A 24,419-nucleotide genomic window follows, 5' to 3' on the forward strand; every position below is an offset into this window, starting at 1 on the left:
TTAACCTCGTGAAAATAGTGCCGGAGAGGCTCACTCGAGGCTCAGTTAAAGCGACGCTAACGCGATTTTTCTCGGCGCACCGGCTCTGCGTAACTCAGTCGTGCGCGCCGCGCTGAGCAACGGCAATGAAGAAACAATTGCGCACGAGTTCGCTCGGCCTCGCTGCTGCTGCTGCTGCTGCTGCTGCTGCGACATCAGGAATTGCTCAATGTCACTTACGCCCTCCGCACGTTTAACGCCGCGAGAACGGCGAAAAAAGAGAGCAGCGACGACGGCGGAATTGCTGATGCACCTCGCCGCGGCCGATAAATCATCAAAGCGCACGCGCGTCACCGTAATCGGGTATATTTCAACGGAAGCTCTCCTCGCGCGATAATTTTTCTGTTCCGCGAAAAACTCACTCTGATAAATTATTCGGGCGAGCTTTCCCATTCTCCGTGTTCGTCCAGGGTTGAAAAGTTGCGAAATAAGTTTCCGGGTTATCGGGTGGTCCGCGGCCGTGAGGCGATTCGGGCCTCTGAGTATCCCCGTGTACGAAACTACGAGCGATTTTGGAATAACACATAGCCGGCGCCGCGGCGAATCGACGCTTCGAATTTTGCGCTGGAGCGGTCATTGGCTCGCTCGCACTCGAGCCACCCAGAAAAGAGCGAGGCTACATTTTACGAAGGACGCGAGTGTTGTCTTAATTAATATTCGCGCGGAGGCCTGATTAGACTCGGCGCGAGCGCGTGTAATTTCAAACGGGGCTCGGGGAGCAAGACGCGCGCAACGGCGGCTCGTTAGCGACGACCGAACGCGAGCGACGGACGGACGCGTGACGAGTGTCTGAGGGGAGCCAGCTGCGGCGACGCGCGAGGATCTTTGTTCCTTGGCGCTTCTTTGTTTCCCGCTGGGAGCTTTGATCGCGCGCGCGCACGGCAGAATGGAACAGAAAACAACAGCCAACTATCCATCGCGCTCTCCCGTTTCACTTTGATAACCGAGCTTTTTGCCGCAGCAGCTTGCCGGGATAATAATAACCAGCTATCGCTCGCTGACGTTTGATATACGGAATAACAAGACTATATCGGTTTCGGATACTCCAACGTTACAGCCGCACGTATACGCGAGCGCGGGCCGAAGCATCGACATTTTTAATACTGCCCGTAGAAACGTAACGTTCGGCCGAACGCGTGCTGAAACTTTGAAATTGAGTTGGCAACATCGAGTGCGGCGGCTAGGTGGTAGCCCATTCGAATTTCAGAACTAACTTCATATCGTTCCGCCAAAATTAGCCGAGCACTCGAGCCAAACCGCAATCGCAAACACCGTGACTTACTCGCGAGAGAAAGAGCGATCCCCCTTTTTTCGCGCGCGAAAGTGAGAAAAGGGGACAGAGGGGGGAGAAAAAATAAAACGCATTGCTCGCAGCGAGCTCGCAGTAATTAACGCGGCCCATCTGCGGCGGGCAAAAGAACGGCGCGACATATGAAACGCTCGCTCGGGCTCGCTTTTGCGCGCCTGCGGAAACTCGTTAAAAAGCTCCGGCTGTGGCCTTGTAACCCCGATACAGCTCTAAAAGGCGCCCGCGCGCACGATAAAAATGGCCCGAGAAATGACGACGCCGAGGAGAGAAAACTCGCGCGAATCGCTCTCGCCGTTTGTTTGCCGTCTTGTAAGCGCCAGCTGGCTGAAAGATATACGCGTCGACGCTATTTGTTCACCGCGCTTTTTACCGTCGCGCTTGCGCGTCAACAAGAGAGAGAGAGAGAGAGAGAGAGAGAGAGAGAGAGCTGCGCAAATGATGTTTGTTGATGACTTTATTATACACCTTTGCTCCTTTTCTAGTTTGTCTCTCGTCGCGGATTTTTCCTTCCCCGCTCTCTTTCTCTCTCTCTCTCTCTCTCTCTCCTTCTTGGGTAAATCTCTTTTTTTCCTCGCTTGTTGCACCCCATTTGACAATGTTTTCACAAGAAAAATGCGTTTCGCGCTTACTCTTTCGCCCGTTAACCAACGTTTATTTCGTGCGCTCGCCGACGAGAAGCTTTTAAAGAATCATATTCCCCAGGCTGTAATCCATGGATTGTTATTCTCCGTTTCTCTCTCAATTATTCAAAGCTCTCGAGCAGGCGCAAAAAGAAAAGAAAGGTGGAAGCGAACGTCGCGTGGATCGTCACGGTGAAATTACAAAATCATCCAACGAGCTCGCTCGCGGAGAGAGAGATTGAGAGAGAGAGAGAGAAAGCGTCGTCGTCGTCGGACGAGTCGTCATTGCTCTTCCGGCTCGTAAAAACCCGCGAAGTAGCAGAAGCAACGACGGAGTAATGCAATAATAAGTTCTCCTTCCGCTGAGCGTGTCTATATACACAGCTCGCGGCGGCGTTTCTTTTATCACCGCTCGAAAGCAGATAACGAAGAGGCGAGAGAGAAGGAGCCGAAAACGAGCGACGAGAGACTGGCGCGAGTGTACGTACGAATTACTGGCCGTTTCGCTAGCGACCATTATGACAATAATCCTATTTGTAACAATGCCATGCTGCCTTTGCCCTGTATATACACTCCGGTCGCTTCTCGCGGAGACAAGGCAGCTTTGCCGCTCGCTAAAGATGCAAAGTCTATTTATGCTATTCAACGATGAGCACTAGCACGGAAAATATTGCGCCATTCCTCGCTGCTTTTCATCCGCTTACGCTCCCTCGACCGCTGCAATTGTATTCAGAAGGACGCAGCTGTTTTTACGGCAGACTAAGTTTTTCGTTGGCTTGGCCATCAATCGGGACAAACTTGTATGAATTCGTTACGCCTCCGGCCGTCGATCATCGAAAAATCATTCGTATGCGATCGGCGCAACTTATTGTTTACTCGATTCCTCCACCGCTACTCGCTGACCCTATACGAGATAATAAAAGTGGCGCAATATTCTCCAAGTAGGGAAGGACAGCAATCTTTCAAAAAGTTTCCCGTGGGCGCAAAGCTTGCGAACTCGGACGTCGCTCAAAAACTTGGCGGACGCGCTACCCCGCCGCAGACAACGGAAACATCCCGAGGAGCACAGGGACAAGAAGCTTCGCACGCACGCGCAAAGAGAGAAAAAAAAAGTAAAGTGCGTTTCTTTTCCGCTCGCTCTTCACCTTGATGTATCGCAATAACGGTCTTTTCTCTTCGCCGACAAAAAGGAGAAGTGAGTCGGAAGCAAATATCAAATGCAAGCTAGCTGGAATAATTCGCGGGAGCAGGTCTTTCTCGTCGCGAGGGCGGTGCAGGGGCGGGCGGGCCGGGGGACGAAGATTGAAGGCGAAAAGAAAGAAGAAGCCGGCAAACAAGTGCACTCGAGACAAGACCGCACAGAATAAGGAAACTGCTCGGAAAATGAAAAAGGACAGGCCAGACAGCAGACGTCGGCCTAGAGATCGAATGACAGCTCGAGAGAGAGAGAGAGAGAGAGAGAGAGAGAGCGAGAGAGCGAGAGCAAGACGGAGAGATAGAGATACCGGACTGAACTTTCCTTCGCCCTTGGAAATCCCTCAGATATTTGCGTATTGTTATCTCGGGGATATCGAGGCTTTTTCCCTTTCTTTTTGTACGTCGGGAAGCTCGCGAGAATATGACGGGCGTGCGCCCAAGCCACGGCTGAACGCATCGTTAAATTTCCATCGCGGCCGATTGGGTATTTGAATTAATGAAATGAATGACGCGCATGTGTCGATATCGAATGTTATGTCGGACGCCCTGGAATAAATTGCATTGGTTAATAATATACACGCTGCGCGCGCTCGATATGCTAAACGCAACGTCGAATCTCGATTGCGATCATGCGCGATCCTGTTTACCAAGCCCTGAATTTCGTAAAATTAATTCGCAAGTAATTCGATAAAATCAAACTGTATATACATATAATATTGAAGGGATATCATCGAAATCAATTTATCGTCGATTTCCTCGAGCTCTCTCGCGCGTACTGGGGGAGTTTAACGAAAACGTGATGCTGCGTAAGTATCGAGCAACACATGGCAGCCAAAGCCTCCTGACGAAAGTAGCAGTAGCAGTAGTAACGAAACTAAGAGGAGGACGTGGCAGAGAAGAAGAAAAAAACTCGTTCCGTGGCAATATTAGAAAACTCCGGAGATGTATAGAGACGAGGAAAAAAGAGACTTGACGCGAACCATCAAACGTCGACAAAGTAGTAATGTTGCGCGCAGCTTGGGGTGATCGAATTAAAGAAGCTCATTTTTTCTCTCTCTCTCTTTCTCTCTCACTCTTTCTCTCTCTCTCCCTATCTCCCTCTCACTTTCACTTCTTAGCAAAAGAGTTCTTTATTTATTGCAAAATAAATGCTGAATGAATTCGTAATATTTCGTCGTCAGATAAACTGCGCGTACCGTTACGTCGACAATACGTCTGACCAAACTCAGTGTTTGACTACTTAAATATAGAAACAATATCAATTTCTCAAACTCCATCCGCACCTGTTTCAGCGCATATATCAAATATAAACCAGTCAGTCATACCCTTTCGCCGGATGGAAAAATAACGAAAACGAAAAGAAAAAAAACATGTTTTATTCTTTTCAATGTAGAATGCCAACGAAGAAGCATAGAGAGAGAGAGAGAGAGAGAGAGAGAGTGAGAGAGAGAGAGAGAGAGAGTGAGAGAGAGAGAGAGAGAGTGAGAGAGAGAGAGAGAGTGAGAGAGAGAGAGAGAGACGGAGAGATCACTGTTACTGAACGAAACCCTCGTAAGTACATGCACGACTGGTCGATCGATTAATCGGTGCATAGAAAACAAATCAAACTACGCGAAAAGCCCAGCTGAAAACGAATTCATCGAGTAGTATAGCGCGAGCGAGCACGAAACCGACCTATTGTTTTCATCTTTCGATTACACAGCAGCAAGCACGCTGGTAAAGGAGAAGCTTCGTCAACATTTTTTTCGTCTCGTCCATGAATAATACTTCGTTTTTTCTTTTCTTTATTTGCAAAAGAGGAAACTGAATTTTTGTGCTCTCCAGCTCGATAAAGTCGTACAAAGTCGTACGCAAAGGTAAACAAAACTCACGTCTGGCGAGTCGATTCGTATTATGCGAACGTACCTCTGTAGACTGATAATTTGATGAGTACGAGAGAGTAGGAAAGCACACGCGCGCGCGCACACAGACAAGGTACACATACGTGCCTACATGCGAAGCCCTTGCGGTGGTTTGTTGCCAATAAAAGCTGCCGGCTCGTGAGAGTCTTAATGAAATCTGCAGCGTTGGCAGTAAAAAACCAGAGCATTTTCTCGCTCTGCGCGGCCTACGCACTTACCGCAATGGAGATTTTTTCGCTCTGGTGATGGGTAAACAGCGACGTTTGTTTTGCGGAAGAACTGATTTTAAGAGGATTCACGCGGCTCATAGTAAAAAGCAAATCCCGAGAGAGAGAGAGAGAGAGAGAGAGAGAGGGAAATAGACGCTCATTTCTTTTTACCAAGGGCAGCCGCCGCGAGCCTTTCGACATAAAAGTCAGGCGTGCAGCTTCTATCGTGAAGACGTCTTGCCGCGACCGCGTCAACTTTTTCAATTTATGTGCGAACGGAAACAAGTCGGCTAAACTGTCGAGCCAGGAGTTTTCCGGTTTCCGCAGCGAAATTTCGCGGTCGCTTATTTTCACCAGGCGGCGCGCAGCCCGCGCGCGTATCATCGAATGTCCACCAACGCCGCGATACGCGAAATAAAGAAGAAGTATTGTGATTGTTGGGAAAGAGGAGGAAAAGGCAAGCAAACGCATAAAGATGTTTTAGAGCTCTATAAAAGTGTTCTCATACTGCGGAATTAAATGTCCACGTTGCGTCGTAGGCCTTACGGGCTCATAACGCTTACTGCCGCCGCGGTAGTGCGAGCGCGACGCGCGTTTTTATGTATTTGCACAAAGAGAGAGAGAGAGAGAGAGAGAGAGAGAGAGAGGGAGGAGGGGGGCAGAGGAAACGAGCGCGAACGCACGCTCGGACGCCGGTAATGTACTTAAATGGAAAGAGAGTAGGGGGATGAGGACAGAGAAAGAGACGGAGAGAGAAAGCACATCGGTGAGGGAAAAGTCGCTGCCGGGCGAATATAAAAATAAAAATGTTGCGTCGGTCTGCGCTTTCTCAATAATTTGCGGACGAGCCTTTGACGAGACTGGCTCGTTTTTTTCTTCTTCTTTTTTTCAAACCACGACGTAATGCAATTCCGTAGTCGGTGCGGCATGTCGTCGTGTAAAAAGCAGATCAGTGGATGCAGCTCCAATATACGCGAGCGTGTATACGCGTCCTCCGGTTTGCGCGTGCACGTGCAGGCTCCGCGTCTAGCTCGTATTACAGGCGACGCGGCTTTGGCTGGCGTTTAATTATAACAAGCCACGTTTGACAGCCGCGCAAAGCCTCGATTGATCATGAAGTATTACTCTCCACTCCTCTGGCTTGCTCCGACTGCTAATTTGTCAAAGTTGCCAAGCCCCGTCTCGAGGAGCTGCCTTCTCGCAGACGCGGCCTAATCAGTCCGACCTCCTCAGCCGAATCTGCCGCCGATAAGCTTTCGCGTGTAAATAAATTCGAAGAGCGCACCGGCGTCGCGACGTCGCTCCGGTAATAAAGTTTTTCTCATCGAAGATTTCTTCGTCTCCTTTTCTCTTTTTTTCTTTTTTTTTTCTTTTTTGTTCCTTCTCGCCCAGGCCGGCGTCCTTCATTTCCTCTCGCCACCGACTTTCTATCGCAATCTCGGCTTTGTACCGCTGCTGGCCGTCCATTAGCGAGAAAAAGACCATCTAACGAGACGCCACTTTTCCGCGGCCTCGGCTCCTGTTCTCTCGCCCGACTATCATTTCTTTTTTCTCTTCTTATTCGACCTTTCTTCGTTCGACACGCATAACAGGTGGATTTCTATTCGCGTGCCAACCGAATGAAATCTCTACCTACCAATGCCAGCAGCGCGAGAGCTCGAACAATGGAAAAAACTTTGTCGATATTCACGGAATAACGCTTGTGGGACTCGAATCGTACCAACTTCGTGGTCTTTGAGCTGTCTTTGCTGCGACAAAAAACATAAAATCAGAAAAAGAAAGCTAAACGAAAATTTCAATCGTCGCGTACAAACGAAGTTGCCAAACCACCGACGACGATTATCGCCCAACTTTTCAAAATAAATCAAGTGGTAACGAGGCTAATTCTCGCGCGAACTCACCGGCAGACAAAAAAAAGCAGAAACCCTACTGGCAAAGGTTCCCTCGAGCAAAAGACAGCAGCATCTCGGGGCGAAATTCCACGACTAGCAGGGTCGGGCATTATCAATCAGAGTGACAGGCAATGTATAGTAGGCAAGCAGAGGCGAGGTGGCATTAGTCCACGCCGGCAGAATTCATTCGCGCTGCCAATCAGCCGCAGCCCGAACCGGAGAATCTCTGGCTGGCTTCTTGCGTCCGCTGCCACGTTGCCTCTCTCGGGACTCTCGACCCTTGTTGGCCCACGCACTCTCGCATTTTTTTTCTTGCTTGCCCCCGGCGTGCCCGATATAGCCGTTCCGTGTTTTCGGCTCGACTGACTTTCGCTTGTGCGCACCATTTTAGCGGGCGAATTATTGATGAGCTAGGCGACGGCTGCGGGACAAAGTGGCTTGTATTCCACGGCGAGCGCGAACAATTGTCTTATCACTCAGCGGAGAATCAATGGGAATCCGGAAAAGTTTAGCGTGCAGAAAGTAAATAGCGCATGGTAATGGAACAGCCAGATTTTCAAGCCGGATTGTCGCGCGCACCTTCTCGCACGGAAATCCATGAGCGTTTTCCGGCAGAAGCGGCATTGCGGCGAGTCCGTGGAGAGCAAAAACCGAGAGGCAGCAACTTTTGAAACGTAAGCTGCCGTGTGCGCGCAGAGTCTGGCTGCGAAGCTTGGCTCATCGAGCTCAATAATTAATCGATCGAGCAAAGAGAAAGCGAGCGCGCATCAGAAATGCAGCCTGGCAAAAGTTGGCGTTCTTTTTGCCGCGGGCGTACAATGACTCGCGAACGGAACGGCAGTGCCGCTGGCGAATTCCGCGGTCGCGCACCGGGTAAACTAGTTGGAAACAGTTGTTTGCCAGGTGCAAACGGGTTTTTAATTTAGCGAGCGAGCGACCCAGTTAGAAAAGCGCCGGGGAAGAGGGCCACATCATCGGCTGTTTTCGGCGCCCAAAGTAAAGTTTTAAGCGGCGCTCGTGACGGCTGCGGGATTTTCCATTATAACAGTTGCTAAACTCATTAACCGGCCGCCTCCTCGTCGAGAGCGCAAGAGATTTCGCGAAGCCGGAGCGCGCGCATCAAGTATTTATTGTCTTACGCGACTTTGCCGGCTGAGTTAAGTAGATAGTGTCAGTTACCTGTCAGACCGCAGACACGCCGCCACTCTCGCGCAGACAGTTGCTGCTACGGATTTTCTCCGGATCTTCTTTGCGACGAGCTATCTCTCTCTCTCTCTCTCTCTCTCTGTCTCTCCCCGTACATTTTTTAAGCAGTCCTCTTCGGATTATTCACGTAATAAGCCGCTATTTCGCAAATGGATTTGGCACGCGAGTACGTTTCGACTCGAATACGCCCTGCGCTTTGCAATTTGTAACATGCCGGTAGAGTCGACTCACTCGCTGCCTAATTTAAAATTAGCGATATCTTTATTCCGAGGTAATGCGGTGTGCAAACACGCTGCGTACACTGGAATAAACATAGACTCACAGGGCTAACGATACTTCTAATGAGGCGCGGATATGCACATTCCCAGGCTCATAAAAGTCTTATGAAAATTCATGATAGCGCAGTCGGCAGAAAAACAATAAAAGACTACGTTTGCCAAGTGGCGAGACGACAATGCCCGGACGCAATTTTCGCGTTTGGGCTCTCGGGCGAAATCAGCCGGACGACTAAAAGCTCGCGCGCGCGTGTCAAAGCTTTCTGTGTTAATCTCTTTTTTGTTGCTCGCGCCTCCTCCTTGTTTTGAGGCCGTTGCCCACCTAAAGCTAGGCTACCAGTGTCCGCACAAAGAGGCTTTTGAGGAGAGACACATATAGAGACTGAAATTTACTCACCTTTCCATCTAGGCTGCATACTTTGATGCCGGCTAGCGAGACGATTAAAAGGACGTTCGTCGAGCGCTCGCTGTACTGTAACATAAATATTCAATTTATTAAGAACGACGCTTAAACAAACTGCGTCGGTCGTTCAAAAAACTTATCTTGCCTGCGATTTCTAATCCCAGCGTCTTTCTTATCGCGATCCCGTAGAACGATGCTTATCTCGTGCGAGCATACCAAATAGGTTCAATCCCATTCCCACGGTAGATAAAAAAAGAGAAGCTCCCTTAATTCGCCGTTAAATCTACCGTTATTATTTAAATGACCTATCAACGTCGTATTCTAACTGCCGCGAGCAGCAGCTGAAATAAACATATAAAAGGAGAGAGTGAGAGAGCCGTATCCCAAACACTCTCGTGCATGGACAAACTTAAACGATTGTTTACTCCGATTGGAGGAAGAAAGCGGCCATGCCATTGTCTGCCTCAAGTATGCGCGCACGGCTAGCATTTAATAACGCGGACAGGGAGAGAAAAGCTCGCGTAATCCCGTGGCATCGGCTAGCCATTATCGCGCGGTATACGACCACTGGGTAAACACATCCCTTAATTAGATTCCTCGACGTTCGAAGAAGCGCTCCAAAAAGAAAAAAAAAAAAGAAAAAACATGCGAACGCTATTGCGCTCACGGTGGAAATTTCGAATTGGAGTCGACGAGAAAGTTGACGGTTATGTATATGCACACGCGCGCGTGTCTGCTCATTGTAGTGTCTCGAAATATATAAACGCGAGGATTTCCACGCGAGTGCCTCGTTCTGATTTGTATACTATTCCTCTGTGCGCTTGTTCACTCTCTCTCTCTTTCTCTCTGTTGCGTTTGGAGTTGACATTTTGAGACCGCGCGCTAGCCTGTTCATCGCGGAAGGGAAACGCTGAGTCGTTTTTCGCAAAAAATTTAACGCGGCTTCACAGCGAGTTGCTTTAAAATAATGAGTAGAGCATGCGCGGGCTTTTTTTTTATTTTATTTCCTCCGAGAACGGGCGTGCGATATGTGCTTTTTAATTAAACGCGATTTTCTAGACCACGGCGAGAACGCAATATGCTATTTTACAACTCGCTCGCGTCGTCGAGGATCTGTTTCTAATGATAAATCTTCGAACGTTACGAGAAGAGGACATCAATTGCCATCGGTAGTTCTCTTCGTCTTCATAAAATCGCTTGTTTCCTTTTTTTCCTTTTCTTACAACCTTATCGTCTCCGTTATCGTGCTGAACATGCGAAATTCCTTCCAAAAATGAAGCATAAACCATCGAGAGCAGGGTTGCGCAATAAAAGCGACATAAAACCCCCTAACCTACAGCCTCACTTCCCATCCTGAAAAAAGAAAGAAAAAAAGAAGAGGCATCTTCACTTCAAGCCCCACGTCGGAAAGGAAAAAAAAGGCGTCACTGCTATTGTTTCGCTTCTCCCTCTCGCGCGTAGGACAAGAAACGCGTCACCAGACGCTCTCGACATGATCACCTCTTGAAGCACACGCGAACGCGCCGGCCCTTCCCTCTTTCTCCTTTCCTTTTTTTGTTCGCAGGACCCCCGCGCTGCTTTGAGGCTGGTCCTGTCCCCCGCATTTGCATAAACGCCACTCGGTCAATTTCGAGAGAAGTGCGAAGGACCACCCGATGAACTGGTGCAGGTGCACGGGAGTTTGATTTTTCGTCTTTTTTTTTTTTGTTTTTCGTTTTTTCGAGAGGCGCGTCGGACGGACGAGCTTCGCTACTGCGCCGGAAACGCTTTCCTTTCTCGGCCTAGGCATGCGTGACTAAACGTTTTATTTTCGCTGCAGGTTCATTGCTCGGCGCGTGCCTTTTATTCCGCCGCGTCCAGGCGGACACGACGGCGCACGGGTCTGCTTTTTATTCGGCCGCGGCGCGATAGGACACTCGCGAGCCGAAATCTGATATTTATTGTTCGGGCGCGAATCCGTTTGTCGCGATCGCAGTCGCGCGTAATCCGATTGAGAAGCGCGCAGTTGCGCCCGAAAGGAGCGTGATATCGCGTAACAGAAGTGAATTAACGGCGAAAGGGATATTTTTCGCCGTTATTGTCGGGCGCGGGTTCGAAATTACGAGCGCGCGGGAAATTCCGGGCAATTAGCCGTGGCGCGCGGCGGAAGCGATTTTCCGGGGGCGCGCAGCGTTAAAACTCGAGAGGGAATTAAGACGACGGCATTTAATTAGCATCTCATTATCGTCCACTCTATAATCTACTCCTTCCCGTCGATCCCCGACGATCCTCCTCCTCGTTGATTTTTCTCGCCGGCGCTCAGTTTTATAATTAGCGTAATAACGATAAAAACGAGCGGATCGTGAGAAACGATCGCGCGCTCGAGTCGGCTGGCATCGGGTGACTCGCGGCGGGCACGAGCAAGTGCGAATGAAAAAAGAAATCAATAGGAGCGAGATAGGGCAGAGGAATCAATTGCAGCAGATAACCGCAGGATGGATTTGCATAAAAAATCCCTGGGCGCGGCTCTCCGGCTCTCGAATTACACGGCTAGTTGATCCCGTCGGCGGCCAAGGCCATCAAGGACGCCCGCGCGGGGAAAAGGCGACGACATGAATTATTCACGGGATCGCGTCACAGCGAGCGACGCTCATAAACGGACACTTTCGGATCGACAGCGATCGAGAGCCCCGTAGCTCACTTTCGTTATTTGTCTTGACGGTCGACTCGCGCGTCCTCGCTGTTTGCCTCGTCGGCTAATTCATTTTTCTCGCCCCCGACCCAGCCAATCGCCCGTACCTCCCGAAATGCCGAGTGGCGTTGTTCGATTTGGCGCCGAATCAATCCATTTGCGGCATTCGATTTCCCTCGCTGATAGCTTCCAGTCGATCAAGCGAGAGGCCGTCATGTTTCATCACCGCGCTCACTCGTCGACTGCGCGACTCGTGCCTTCGGCTAAACGACAATAACAATTGGGAACTTGTCTTTCTAAGCACGGCAAATAAATGTTCTCCTCGATAAAGCAGCGGCGACGGCAGCAGCGACGCGGAAAATCGCAAAGTCTCTCTCCGGGGGTGCGGCTGTCTGGCTACGATTAGCATAACAAATTTCAGGAGATCAAATCTTCTTTGGAGCGTCAACAGCGCGTAGCGCACGTGAGAGCATGAGCGCCATGGTTTTATGGGGAAGAGGCTGCTGCAGTGCCTGTGTATACGTGTGTATATACGTGTAAGTCCCGCAGGAACTGCTGACTCACGAGTTCGAGTAGCGACGAGGACGCAAACAACGGCGGGGAGGGTGCTCGAGGGTGGACACGCACTGCTCCGAGTCTCTATGAAATTTTGGCCTTGGCGAGCGCGCCTTTTGTCGTCTAGCTTATACGACGGCTAATCAAATTTCCGCGTCGTCCCAGCCAAGGATACTCATTCGCCGTGGCTTTAGCTTTTATACCTGTCGGATGAATTTTTCGGAGCAAGGTTCGCTCGATGATAAAGTTCGCGTTGCGTTTTTTCTCTCTTTACGGCCGAATGATTTTTAATTTTCGCGAAAAGAAGGACGCCAAATAACAAAACAGGCCGAACAGAGAAAATTACACGCGAATTCTCAGCATGATTAGCCATAGGGCTAAGTAGCCGCAGGGGGCCAATAATGTGGCGGGCGCACGAGATGGGGGGGGGGGGGGAATAGTTAATACGTCACGCGCGCACAGCCAGCGTAACGAACTACTTACGGATTTATCGGGACCGGCCGGAATTTATAGTGTTGCGGCCCCTTCAATTCACTAAGAGCCTCTCCAGGCGTCTATCGACGCGAAAAAGGGACAGCCAGCAGCGATGAGTAATCGCGCGAGCGGACAGTTTTAATTTTCGGAGAGTGACTGGTCCCGTCTGCCGCGACGAAAAAAACGATAAAGCAAAAAACAACCGAGAGAACGAGAAGGATACAACGCGACGGAAAAAGAAACGGCAATGACGCGTCGGTCGGTCGCGGCGCTATTTACGAGGCAGCCCAGCTTTCGAATTAATTCGCGCGGTCGCGCATCGTAAATAAGCGCGCAGTTGCGAACAAAGCTCACCGCGAGGGTTGCTTTTATTTATCGGGCGTTGACGCGACGTCTCCTCGGCGGCTCTCGAAGCAGGAGCCTCCTTTTGTCGCGCAGGACGGCTCGATCCGATGGACGGCAACCGGGCCCATTGATTTACCGTAATTATCGCCGCGACTGCTGTTACGCGCGCTCTATAAATTAGCTTCGTAATGAAGACACATCTGGCGCCAATGCGGTCGCGGCGCTCCGCCCGCTTCAAACATTAATTTGAATTTATATTTTGGCCAGCGAATGACGCTCGGGAAGCTTCCGAGTGGGCACGGCTTGACAGAGTGGGCCGAGTGCCGCTCGCGTTCGCCGCATTTTTCCGTGCAACGAGAAGACTCTTGGACGCGACACGCTGGGAGAGCGAGAGAGCAAGGGCGATTCGGAGGGACGACGATCACGCTGAAAACGTAGAGGAACAATACTGTCGACGTAATAGCTTGCGCAACGGCTTATTCAATAGTCGTTGTCGGGCTAACGCGATTGCGAGCTAAACGCGCGTTTCCCCGTCAGAGCGAAACGGTCAAACGCCGCCGGGCGGCCACGCGAAAGCAGGCCAACCGCGCCCTAATCGCGCGGCAAACTCCTTAACGAACGGCCGAAACGCAATTCGTATGCAGCGGCCATAAGCGAGCCCCCGATTCGCGCACCGTGCCAACAGGTAAGATCGGATGCGATGCTCGTTGCCCTAATGACGCTCGATTTGACCCCTCTCCCAACCCGCAACCCTCTACTCTCTCTCTCTCTCACTCTTTTTCTACTATTCGGTCACAGTTATTAAAAAAGTTTTTTTCCCCTCAAACGCCGACGCTGAAAAGCATTGCAAATGAAAAGGTCTTTTTGATGCGATTGAAAAGTGGAAAATCTCATTGTGCGCAGGCAAACAAAAGCGCCGCACTGTTACAATAATTCGCGAGCGCGCGTTCAAAATTATATTTCAATCTCGCTGGAGAGAGAGAGAGAGAGAGTTGAAATGTCATGGTCGGTCAATAAAATACAGTCGTCGTCGTCGAATCAAACACTTTAAAAAAGTCAATGGCCTTGCGATAAAACCGCAGGGGCAGATTAGAAAATAAGCTACAAGCTAGGGACGAGAGAGAGTGAAAGCCGTCAGAACGGATGAGAGTCAAGTTCAGGCGTGAAAAGCAGAGTGAGAGAGGTACTGCACTCCAGACGTGTCAGGAAGGGGTGGGGGGGAGGGGCATTCATGCGTTCGTGGGGTGGCGCGCGATAATCGAAAGTCAATATCGCGCCACTTAATTTTTTTCGCGCAAGGCACTCGAGTCCGCTACAAAGGCGTTGAACAATTAAGCCTCCATCGCTCCGCGGGAAGAATATTCATGCAGCAGAGTCGAATTATCGATCGCGCGCGCGGCGCTCTAACTGTTTGTTGGCTGACTAGTTAGTGCGGCACGATTAGAGAGGCGCTAAAGCCGCCGCGATCGATATTGTTTGCGTTCGGCTAATCAGTGCCTTAGACATTCGAGCTAACGAGTCGTGGCATCGCTGCTCGCGCTCGCCCAACTCTTGTCCGGGCTCCGACGGCCGCGCGTAGTCGGACGAATGCCGCGCGCGCGACACTTCGATCGGGCCGCCGCGTATCAATTCGCCGGTCAAATTATTAAAGTTCGACGGAGCGCGATGCCGGGGACACGATTGGACTTTTGCGCGCTCCGGCCGCCATTTCGCTCGCTGCTGTTTCTCGCCCGATGGCTCATTTATCCGCGGATCGACGATGTCTCCCTGTCGATTGGCGTTGCTCGCGGAGCATCGGTCGAGATGCTCCAAGTCGCTCAGCCAAACGCGTTATTGAATACGCGGCTACGGCGCTGCGTCGTGCACGCAAACCGCAAATCGTCCGCGCGTGAAGCCAACAAAAAGCCTTGACGTGCCTAAGAGCGTCGATTCTCCATCGACGTCGTGACGATGATTTCCGATCGTTCGAGTCCTCGGAATTACGTCGCGCAACTCTCTTGCCGCGTCGCGCGGGTTCTTGGCGCTTCGTGCGCCAATAACAAAAGGGAGAGAAGAAAGGGCGCAGCGAGTCAATGAAACAAATAGCGTAAGGAGGCCCCCGTCGCCGAGCGCAGATATTTCAAAATTTACGGGGCAGCCTTCTCGCTCGCCCTCTTCGTCAAACTCGGCCGCTCAATCATTCACAAGTCTCCAGCGCACGATATCGCTCGCCGTGCCTTCGCGGCTCTGCGATCGGTAATTACCCTTGCGAGGCCTTTGTCTTTGAAGGATGACGCAACGGCAGAGCAAAAAGAAACCCCCGCGATCGAGTTTGCCGATACTGCCGGCGAAATCGAACAGTACAATAACGCTCCGCATGCGAAAAATGAATAACGTCTCTTGTGTTGGCCGCGGTGATGGTGGCTGCGCAACCGGATGGAAGTGATTACGCAACAACGACGGCTGGATGGGGATGCTTGCGTAACTCGACAAAGCCTCGAAAAAAAAAAGAACAAAAACAAAAAAAAAACGAAACAAGTAGACAGGAAGACGAGACAGCGAATATATATGGACTGCGCGTGTACGTACGAACGGAAATCAATTCTCTTTCCTCTGTAGCGAGAGAAAAGCGCATGCATGCACGGGGGTTGCGTCTCTCCGAACGACGGCCGACTACGGGAGGACAATGCGCGCGACACACGTTGCCATGGGAATAAGCCGCGTCGCGTCCTTTAATGGACATACGACTCTCTGTGTACCCTCGCCCTTCGCTCTAGCCATCATACATGCCAACTTGGAGAACGATGAGCCTTATCGAGTTTGCATTTCGTTGCGCCTGGATGTGCCTACAAACGCACGCGTATCTCGATGCGAGCGCGCGCTCGCGTATGCCCGACACACGCGTACATCGGCGACTCGAGCCCAGTTCTCAGAGTCGAGGTGAATTTTCATCGGCGAAGCGAGACTGGACGGGCCCTCAGCCGACGAAGAGACGCGAAAGAATGCCATTATTCGGATCCGCGGGCGCAGGCCAATAAACGGGCGGTCTTCATATCGCAAGGTCGTACGAGCGAATGATAAATCGGCAACGGGGCATTTGGACGCGCGCACTCGCACGGCAAGGGCACAAAAGAAAGCGGAGGGGTTCGACGAATTTATCGCGGACTCGTTATTAAATTCTTGCCTAATTCGGCGGAACGGCGAGGAGGACGCGCGGCGCGATCGATCGCGCCGCGCGCGGATGCGGTCGCTGAAAAACTGGACGTTGCGCCAAGCTTGGCCGGCGCGCGCGCGCGCGCGGCAGCAATTGAATTGGCCCACGAACGAGCTAATGCGCCACTATGTATCGCTTCAGGCGCGATTAATCGAATTCACGTCCCGCGTCGCTGGGACCGGTGCCACGGGTGCCACGCGGCCGAGCGACCGACGCGCGTTGTCCACGGTGTGGTCGTGCGTCCGTTCATAACGGGCGCCTTATGGCACGCAAAGTGGTTTTAGGCAAACAGCGAGTCACCCGAGGATTATTAATTATCCGTTCGTTCGCGAAAAAATATTGGCTGCGGAACGTATAATTTGTTAACGACGAATCAAAGTGGAACGGACGTTATAAGCGTTCAATATCTCGGCTGAGCTGTCGATATCTCGACGTCTATTCACGGAAGTCGAAATTTCGATATCCTCATTTTTCTTCTAAATCTCAATTTGGCTCCTAGACGATTGTCGAAGCGTGAGAAAAAGCCCCGCGACGCAGCGACGAAGTACTTCAAATCCATCATCGCGCTGCACAAGACCGTGCATAAAAAATCACGGTGTCAATAAATCGTACGAGAGAAGAGGATGGGTGGGAGTGGCTCTAATTCGCCGCATAAAGACGCTGCGACAGAGCGCAATTAACGCGGCCGCATGGAGTATCCCGTTAAAAGATCGCTGATCTTTACGAGTTTGCGGCGCGGGCGTGCGCATTAAAAAATTACAAGATCATATGCCGGTCCGCAGCAGCGGCATCGTAATTTGCGCAAACACACGCGCGCGCGAGTCCTTTTGAGAAATATGATATCGTTGTGAAATACGACGGGCTAATGCGATAAAGTAAAATCGAATTTTACGGGCGAGCGTAAAAAAGAGAGAGAGAGAGAGAGAGAGGCGCCCCCGTCGTAAATTCGTTGGGTTTACGGGCCGAGTGTCGCCGCGGGCTGATTATTAGGCACATGGCGCGCGCTCTCCCTTTCGAGGAAGCTGTTACGCAAAAGGACAAAAAAAAAAAAAAAGAAAATATAAAACAAAATGAAAAAGAAAGGAATTCGCTAATTTCGATAACGAGGTCGTAGCGCAGTCGCGATTGCGCGCGCATCTTTTATATTGCCGGTTGTCGTGATGCGCCTTGCAGGTAATTTTAGGGCTGCGGCAACGAAGCCGGCCGCCTTTCCTCGCCCGTTGTCGATACCACGCGCCGACTGCAATTTGCTCGCCACGACTCTTTGTCGCCGGTCGCTGCTGAAAAATACCGGGGCCGTTAATAAGCGCGCGCTTTTTCTTGCTGCTGAGGAGGCGATCGCGAGGACGCACGCGGCCCCAGGGGATTTATTATTTCTTCGCATTGCGCGCGCGTATAACAATGAAAGACGAGAGCCATTTGTAAGCTGTGCGTCGGGTTTCGGGGCGGCGTAACTGGCTTTGGAGTCTCGAGTTGCCGCCGGGGCTGTTCGATACTTATCGCAAAGAGTGCAGCGACAATCGTTGGGCATCTTGGGCCGCCTCTTCACGTCGAAATTTGAAGCAGCACGGCCGCCGATTGGCGATCAGATGATTGTCAAGCCGTCATCGCGACGTCGGTCCGGTCGTGCCCGAGCAGTGGCTAATTATGATTGCTAAGAATCGCGCGACTGGGCGGTCGAATAATGACTTTGTCAGACGACGCGGACGGCGGCCGAAAGACCAAACAACGTGGCAGCTCGGCGGCGTGAACGTCGCCCGTAAAACTCTCTTTCAGCTGGCCGACTGGCTGTTGGCAATTCGGGGGAAGCCTGAGAGAGCATACTTAATGATCCGCTGGCACTCTTTGTCGCGTAATTAAGAAGCGACTGGCAACAATTTACGCGGGCCATTAGCGCCCGAGTCCGCGCTGCAAGCAGGAGAGCGAGGAGTGAGAAAGGTCCGTCCCTCACCGGAGCAAACGAGCTCTTTTACGCATCCACTCTCGCCGGTCGCGGAGTGCCATTCATTTCGCGGCTCGCTTCGGGTCGTTCGGTTGTCGGACCCGTCTTCCTCCGACTCGATACGAATATAACGCGAATCATCGACGCCGGCAGCAAGTGCGCGAGCTATCAAATTCAAGGGAAATAGTCTGGCTTTAAACAGTCGGACAATTGAATACAGCTGGCTGTGGCCAATATTGGAGTTGCTCGAATGTCTAAGTTGCCTCGTGAGCGCGCAGTTGCAATCGGCTTGCGCCAGTCGAATCGATTACTGACTGATTTTTCGCGGTTGGGGCCGTGGGGAGTTTATGTTTTGAAAGTGTTTGGGGAGAGGGGCGCAACGATGACGACGGTCCAAAGATAGAGCCCGGATAATGTGGGGTGCGAGCGCAGGATAAGAGCACTGACCTACAGTCTGATTCTTTTTTTATTTAGATACTGTAAGTGATTCTTTGTGTATATCTGTGAAATACAGACTTCAGGTCGGAGCGACGGGGGGAAAGCGAGTGGAGTTGACGCGTTGTTCTTTTCGGCTGTGCTAGTCTGTCAAACGCATGACGTAGATGGGGGACGAGTCAATCTTTTATTCGCGACAAATTTATTTTGCGCGCTTGACAAAGTCTCGGCGATCGTGCACTTGCCAGCTAGCGATTCAGTTACCGCTGACAAAGTGCGTGATAATTTGGTTGTGAAATAGCTTGGGTTCATTCAGAAGAGGCCATTCGAATTAAAATAGATCATTCAAGAGATCAACACTCGTCGTGAAAGGACGCGCGACAAAGAAAGCTCCCCGAAATTCTGAGCAACTTGTACCAATGAAGTGCTAACAATCAAATAATGACCACATCATCGATAATAAAAACACGGAAGAAAAAAGAAATGAAGATGTTCAAAACAAAAGATCCAGAAATAGTCCGAAAAATAAAATAATCAAAAAAAGATAAAACCAACATCAAAGGCTAGCTTCCAACAACGCAGTCGTTGAAGTAAGCAACAAATTTGAAGTATTGCAAGTTAAAGAAAAAAAAAACAATGTAAAACCAACGCCAGTAATGTCGACAGTCTTCAAACTGCTAAAATAAAATCATCTTCAACATTCGTAAGTGGCGTTTTAAATATAAGTCCGTTAAAAGATCTCGATAAAACCTCAAACAATGAGTATATAATAAAAGTCCTAAACAACAACGAAATAAAAATTCCAATTCACAATCCAGAATTATTCACCGATACTATAGCTGAGTTAGAAAAACAACAACGATTTTTACACTTTTTGAAAATAAAGTTCTCGAAAACATGCACCCTTCAGTCAACGTAAATGAATTAAAAGAAGAAATTGAATCGTGTACCAAGAATCGTATACAAAGAATTAGTGTCACAGAACTCCAATCTGTGTTAAATGTACGAATAATCCCATCGCCTCAAAATTGCCTATTCAAACGAAAAAAAGGTGTCAAATGTGCCAATTGCGGCGATGAGAATCACGTAGCAGGTTACGAAGTTTGTAATACAAGAAAGCTTCTTCAGCAAAAATACAATTAACGTGGAGAAATCACATTTGGACTGAACGTAAACAACTTAATCTACAGCTACGAAATTTCTACTGGCTATGTATATATTAAGTAAAAAATCTAAATAATCGATCAATAATGAATTACTAATGAATAAATTTATAATCAAACCAGGATGGAAATATGAATTCAACTGTAGGATACAACCGGAAAATTAAACATTAATATGATTGAATAATTCCACAATAAGATTTGATAAAGGCGCCGTAATTCATTACAAATGAAATAATCAGGATGGACGTTAACTTATCAGCTATAAAGAAAGTAATGGAAGCTCCCCGCAGAAGGTAAATCAACCGACTAACTGAACATCCAAATCAACTGGCGAAGAGTATAGTGTATCCAATTCAAAAAGTATCAAGATTGAAAAAATGCGAAGCACCATTCAAACGAATTTAAAGTCAATTCTATGAAATAAAGTTATATAAGTTTTTCTTTATTTTTTTCGCACCGATCATTGGATCTTCGTGTAATATAGACTTAAAATCACAATGCTATTCATTTCTGTAAGAATATTTAGTTATTATCGTCGGACAGACTATAAGTATAATTGGAAATATAAAAAAAATAAACGATATCGAAGAAATCAATGCCGCTACCGTGTATATTTTAAAAATATAAATATCCGATACCTGTTACTCTGTCGACGACATTGCAAAACAGTTACTGGAAGCATAAAATCACTAAAAACAGCACGAAATCTACATATTCTTATTTTTATATCTCATTTGACGACTTTGAAAATAAGATGACGAAATGTAGGAACGCTAATTGTCAGATCAAAAGTTTGCTCCAAAACAAAAGAAAGCTCACGAACAGAATTTTTTCAACTACCTCGTAAAAAAGATACGACGACGTCACATAACACGGCGCTGTTACATTCAGCTTGTCGCGAAAACCTCTCAGTCTATCTGGCCGTATACTATATAACGCAGCGAGAACGAAAGCAGCACTCAGCATCCACGATAGCAACTTAAAATCTTACGGGATTATTTTTCAAAAGTCCGAGTGAAAATTGATCGCGCGCACCCGTAGCGTAAAAGCTAAAGTCACGCGAGTCCGCGCACAGATAATGAGGTTTAAAAACGAAACGGTTAGGCGCTGCTGTTTATTTTCCAATGGTATCGGCGGGCTCTCTCGAGCAGAGTGGCGCGCATCTTTGCATATTCAAAGCAGCTGCTGGAGTCTTTGTCGCTTCTCAACGGCGCTCGCCGGTTTTTCCTGTACGCTGATACGCTCTTCCCCTCCCCCTCCCGCCCCCCACCGCGCGCCCGATCCCTCGACTCAATTATCCAGGCTCGAGAGATGTTTGCTCTCGCCCGATGGAGCGTCGATTGATTTTCAGCGAGTGTTGTCTCGCGCTGGGCGTTATCGCAGCTCGCGCGCTCCGTTGCCGGGACACGTCGCCAAAATTCCGCGCCTGGCCAAAAGAGACAGCCTCGGCGAACAATCCCCGGCATTCGATGCCGATCGAGCTCCCGTAAAACAAAGGAGCATCGCGTCTCGCTCTCTCTCTCTCTCTCTCTCTCTCTCTCTCTCTCTCTCTCTCTTTGGCAGGAGAATATTATTTCCGGTATGCTGGCAATGAGCTTTGTACTCTCGGCCAAGCCTCGGCGGAGCAAGTATAATGCCCAGTCCCGGGGAAATGAGCAGAAACGATGCGACGCGATGAGATTAAGCGCTAAAACGCAGTCGCGAGTGCCAGTGACGCTATACAGTCTCCCGCGCGTACGAATACCTTCTTCCATAGTTCCCCTGGCGACTTTATTCGCGCGCGTATACACACGCGTCCCCCGAGAGACTCGCCAGCCTTTCCTCTTAATTATCACGATTAATTAAGCCCGCTTTGTGTTGCCTGCACTGATCATCGATTTGTCCTCGTCCGCCTGAGAGATGCTGCATATTGTTCTTGACGGCCATTTTAATGAACTCTCTCTCTCTCTCGACGAGGAGACGTAGAGAAAAATAGGGGGCGGGCATTAACGCCGCTCTCTCTTTTACCCGCGCCACTTCATTTAGGCGCGGGAAATTGTGTTTTGGAATTCAAATTAACGTGCGTTTTATGAGCGAGCCTGAAAGCAACGTCCCTGCCTGCCCGGCCAAATGTTTTAATTAAGAATCCCAACGAAGCCACTGACTGTCGCGCGAGTTGACACTTGCTGCTCGAGAATCGCTTTTATCGCTTCATTGTCTTTGCCTTTCTCCCGATCCGTTGAAATTAACGAACGTGCGTTCGAGTCCGCGCGAGGCATTATCCGAAATGTCGTCGTGACGTAAGCAGCGCGGAGAAGGAAGAGTGAAAGCGAGAGAAACTAGCGTTCTCCGTCGAAGCTAAACGCCGGCGATGAAGCACTCGCAAGCTCGCGTGCTGACATGACTTTCGAGGGGCGGGGACTGGTTGGGCTTGAGGCCAACGGGCGATCGGAGAGTCTTAATTAGAGAGAGCGCAGAGCCCGACATTATTTGTCCGGCAACGTGCAATCAACCTGGACTCGCTCTATTTTTTTTTTTTTTTATTATTCAGCCGAGGCGAACCTGGTCGACGGTACGAATGTTTGCGTAAATAGCCCTCGGGGAGAGGGAAGGGGCGGTGGGACAATATCTGCGAGGCATATTTGGCATCGCGACGACGGGAAATTGAATCAACCGCAAGCTTCGTAACGTATGCATTGGATTCGTAAGCCCAAGTAAGTGGACAGTCGGGCTGGAGGGGGCGGGCAAGAGCGTGCGGCAATCCTTATTACTCGGCTGGTGGCGGCGGCATGCCGAAGCAAGGAACACTTCTCTCTATACTCCGTGGCTCTGATTTAGTCGCGCGCTCTCTCTCTCTCTCTAAGTGCGCGAGGACTTCGAACTATGTGCTATACTACTCGCTGGGACTTAGCAACTCGTTGCGGAGAGAGACTCATCAATTTGAATGCTACCCCCTCATTGCTTTGGAGTCTTGTTATTAAATTTGTATGGAATGCTTAGTATTACGTGTACAGACTCATTACTCTAATTTACCTTTCTGAACGACGTAAAAATTAAATTATAAATAAACTTTGTTGTGGTAGATTTCTTGAAGACATAAACAGTAGAAACTACTTGCAAGTTAAATTTGCAATAGCAATGAAGGTATTGTTTGAAAAGCTCCGGTACTTCGAAATTTCCAATACATCCGAGGAAAAAGAGGAAATCTGTGCAGTTCATTGGACTCGCTCGTAAGCGTCGTTTCTTAATGTTAAGCAGGCGTAGCTAAGAAAACGCTGTTATTTTGAATGCGCTTGTAATTCAGCAGAGTCCGCGATCGCTTAGCCGAGCAAGATTGATGACAAATAAGTCTTGAAGCACTGCCAAAGTACCTTAATCAAGGAAAAAAGATGCTCAGCTCGGCTGCGTGGCTGGTGCTGCGCTCGCGAGGTCGATGCGCTTTACGGTCGAAGGAGCCAGATATTGGACTGCGCAGCGGCAACCTTGGCTGCAGCTATAGAGCGAGAGCGAGAGAGTAAGAAAGGAAGATCGCATAATCAAGCAGCCGGCAACTACGTGACTCGCTCTGCATTCCGCCAGTTGATATCGCGAATTAATTCCCGAACGAGTTAGCCTCCGCGATGTTTTACTGCGTGTAAAGCTTGCGCGCGCCATTATGAATTTTCATGAGGCTACATACCGCCGAAAGCCAGCTCTCCCGATAGATCCATTTGGCTGCTTTTTTTCGCCTAGCGCGCTTGATTATGGCCCTGGCACCGCGAGACCCGCTCGGCTTTATATCATTGTGAAATCCATCCGCGAGCTTCGAAGCAGGGAACGGGGCTCGGCAGCCGACCGAGAGCCCCGCGTCGGAGAGCCATAATTAGCCGAGCCGCCCCGAAGGAAAACTCGCGGCGTCGGCAAGTTGCGCGCCGCCAAATCAGCCAGGGGCTTCGCATTCATCGCGCCACGGCGCGGCGACGCGAAACTTGCGGCGCCCGTCGCGTTTGCTCGGGCTGGCAAACTTGGAGAGTTCGTTCGCTTATTTCCGGATAGGACTGCCGGGGCGCGCGCGCGCGCGCGCGGAGGCGATCGACGCGGCGCGGCCGAGCGGCGAGCCTCGTAAGAGGAGAAAATAAAAGCGCGGCGCAATTTTCTGCCTGCCGCCGGTCGTTACGTTCGCGGCGCTCCTTTCTCGTCCACGAATATATCGGCGCGCGTCGAGCCGCGCCGGCACGAGCGATAACGATGCATTCGCATGCAACGCAATTCCAAATCATACAATTAATCCATTACGGCGCGCAGGCGGCGAAAGGGGACTCGTAAAAAGGAGCCGTTAGGCGTCATTACGCCAAATACGTGTGATTTCGCGAGGACCGTAACGATTGGAAATTCCGACTCGATGCCGTGCGGCTTCGGCCGAGCTTTGAGAGCGCGCACAAATCGAATGCGATATAGCGCTGCCGCTCCCGTCGCTGCCCCCGCCAGCCGGGGAATTAGAATATGCGATTTCTATTTAACTTTGATTAATCAAGCTGCGATAATCTATATGTAGCTGCGGCATCGAATATTCGCGCTCGACGCGCACCGCGTCCGCGTTGCGTTTCCAGCGCGGCGAGCGCACCGCGC

The 24,419-nt window shown here is 50.0% G+C and overlaps 1 protein-coding gene across 1 annotated transcript in view; it reads right to left on the reverse strand.

Annotated features, from left to right (window-relative positions):
* LOC131662746 (myb-like protein AA) overlaps positions 1-24,419 on the reverse strand; it is a 138,808-nt gene that overhangs the window by 63,095 nt on the left and 51,294 nt on the right. The window contains exon 3 of the mRNA XM_058932638.1: positions 9,046-9,120. Coding sequence (XP_058788621.1) covers positions 9,046-9,120 — 75 coding nt within the window. The remainder of the gene's footprint in view (positions 1-9,045; positions 9,121-24,419) is intronic.

The sequence above is a fragment of the Phymastichus coffea genome, unplaced genomic scaffold (genome assembly GCF_024137745.1).
Source record: "Phymastichus coffea isolate CEN01 unplaced genomic scaffold, Cenicafe_Pcof_1.1 PCOF00028, whole genome shotgun sequence".
Taxonomy (NCBI): domain Eukaryota; kingdom Metazoa; phylum Arthropoda; class Insecta; order Hymenoptera; family Eulophidae; genus Phymastichus; species Phymastichus coffea.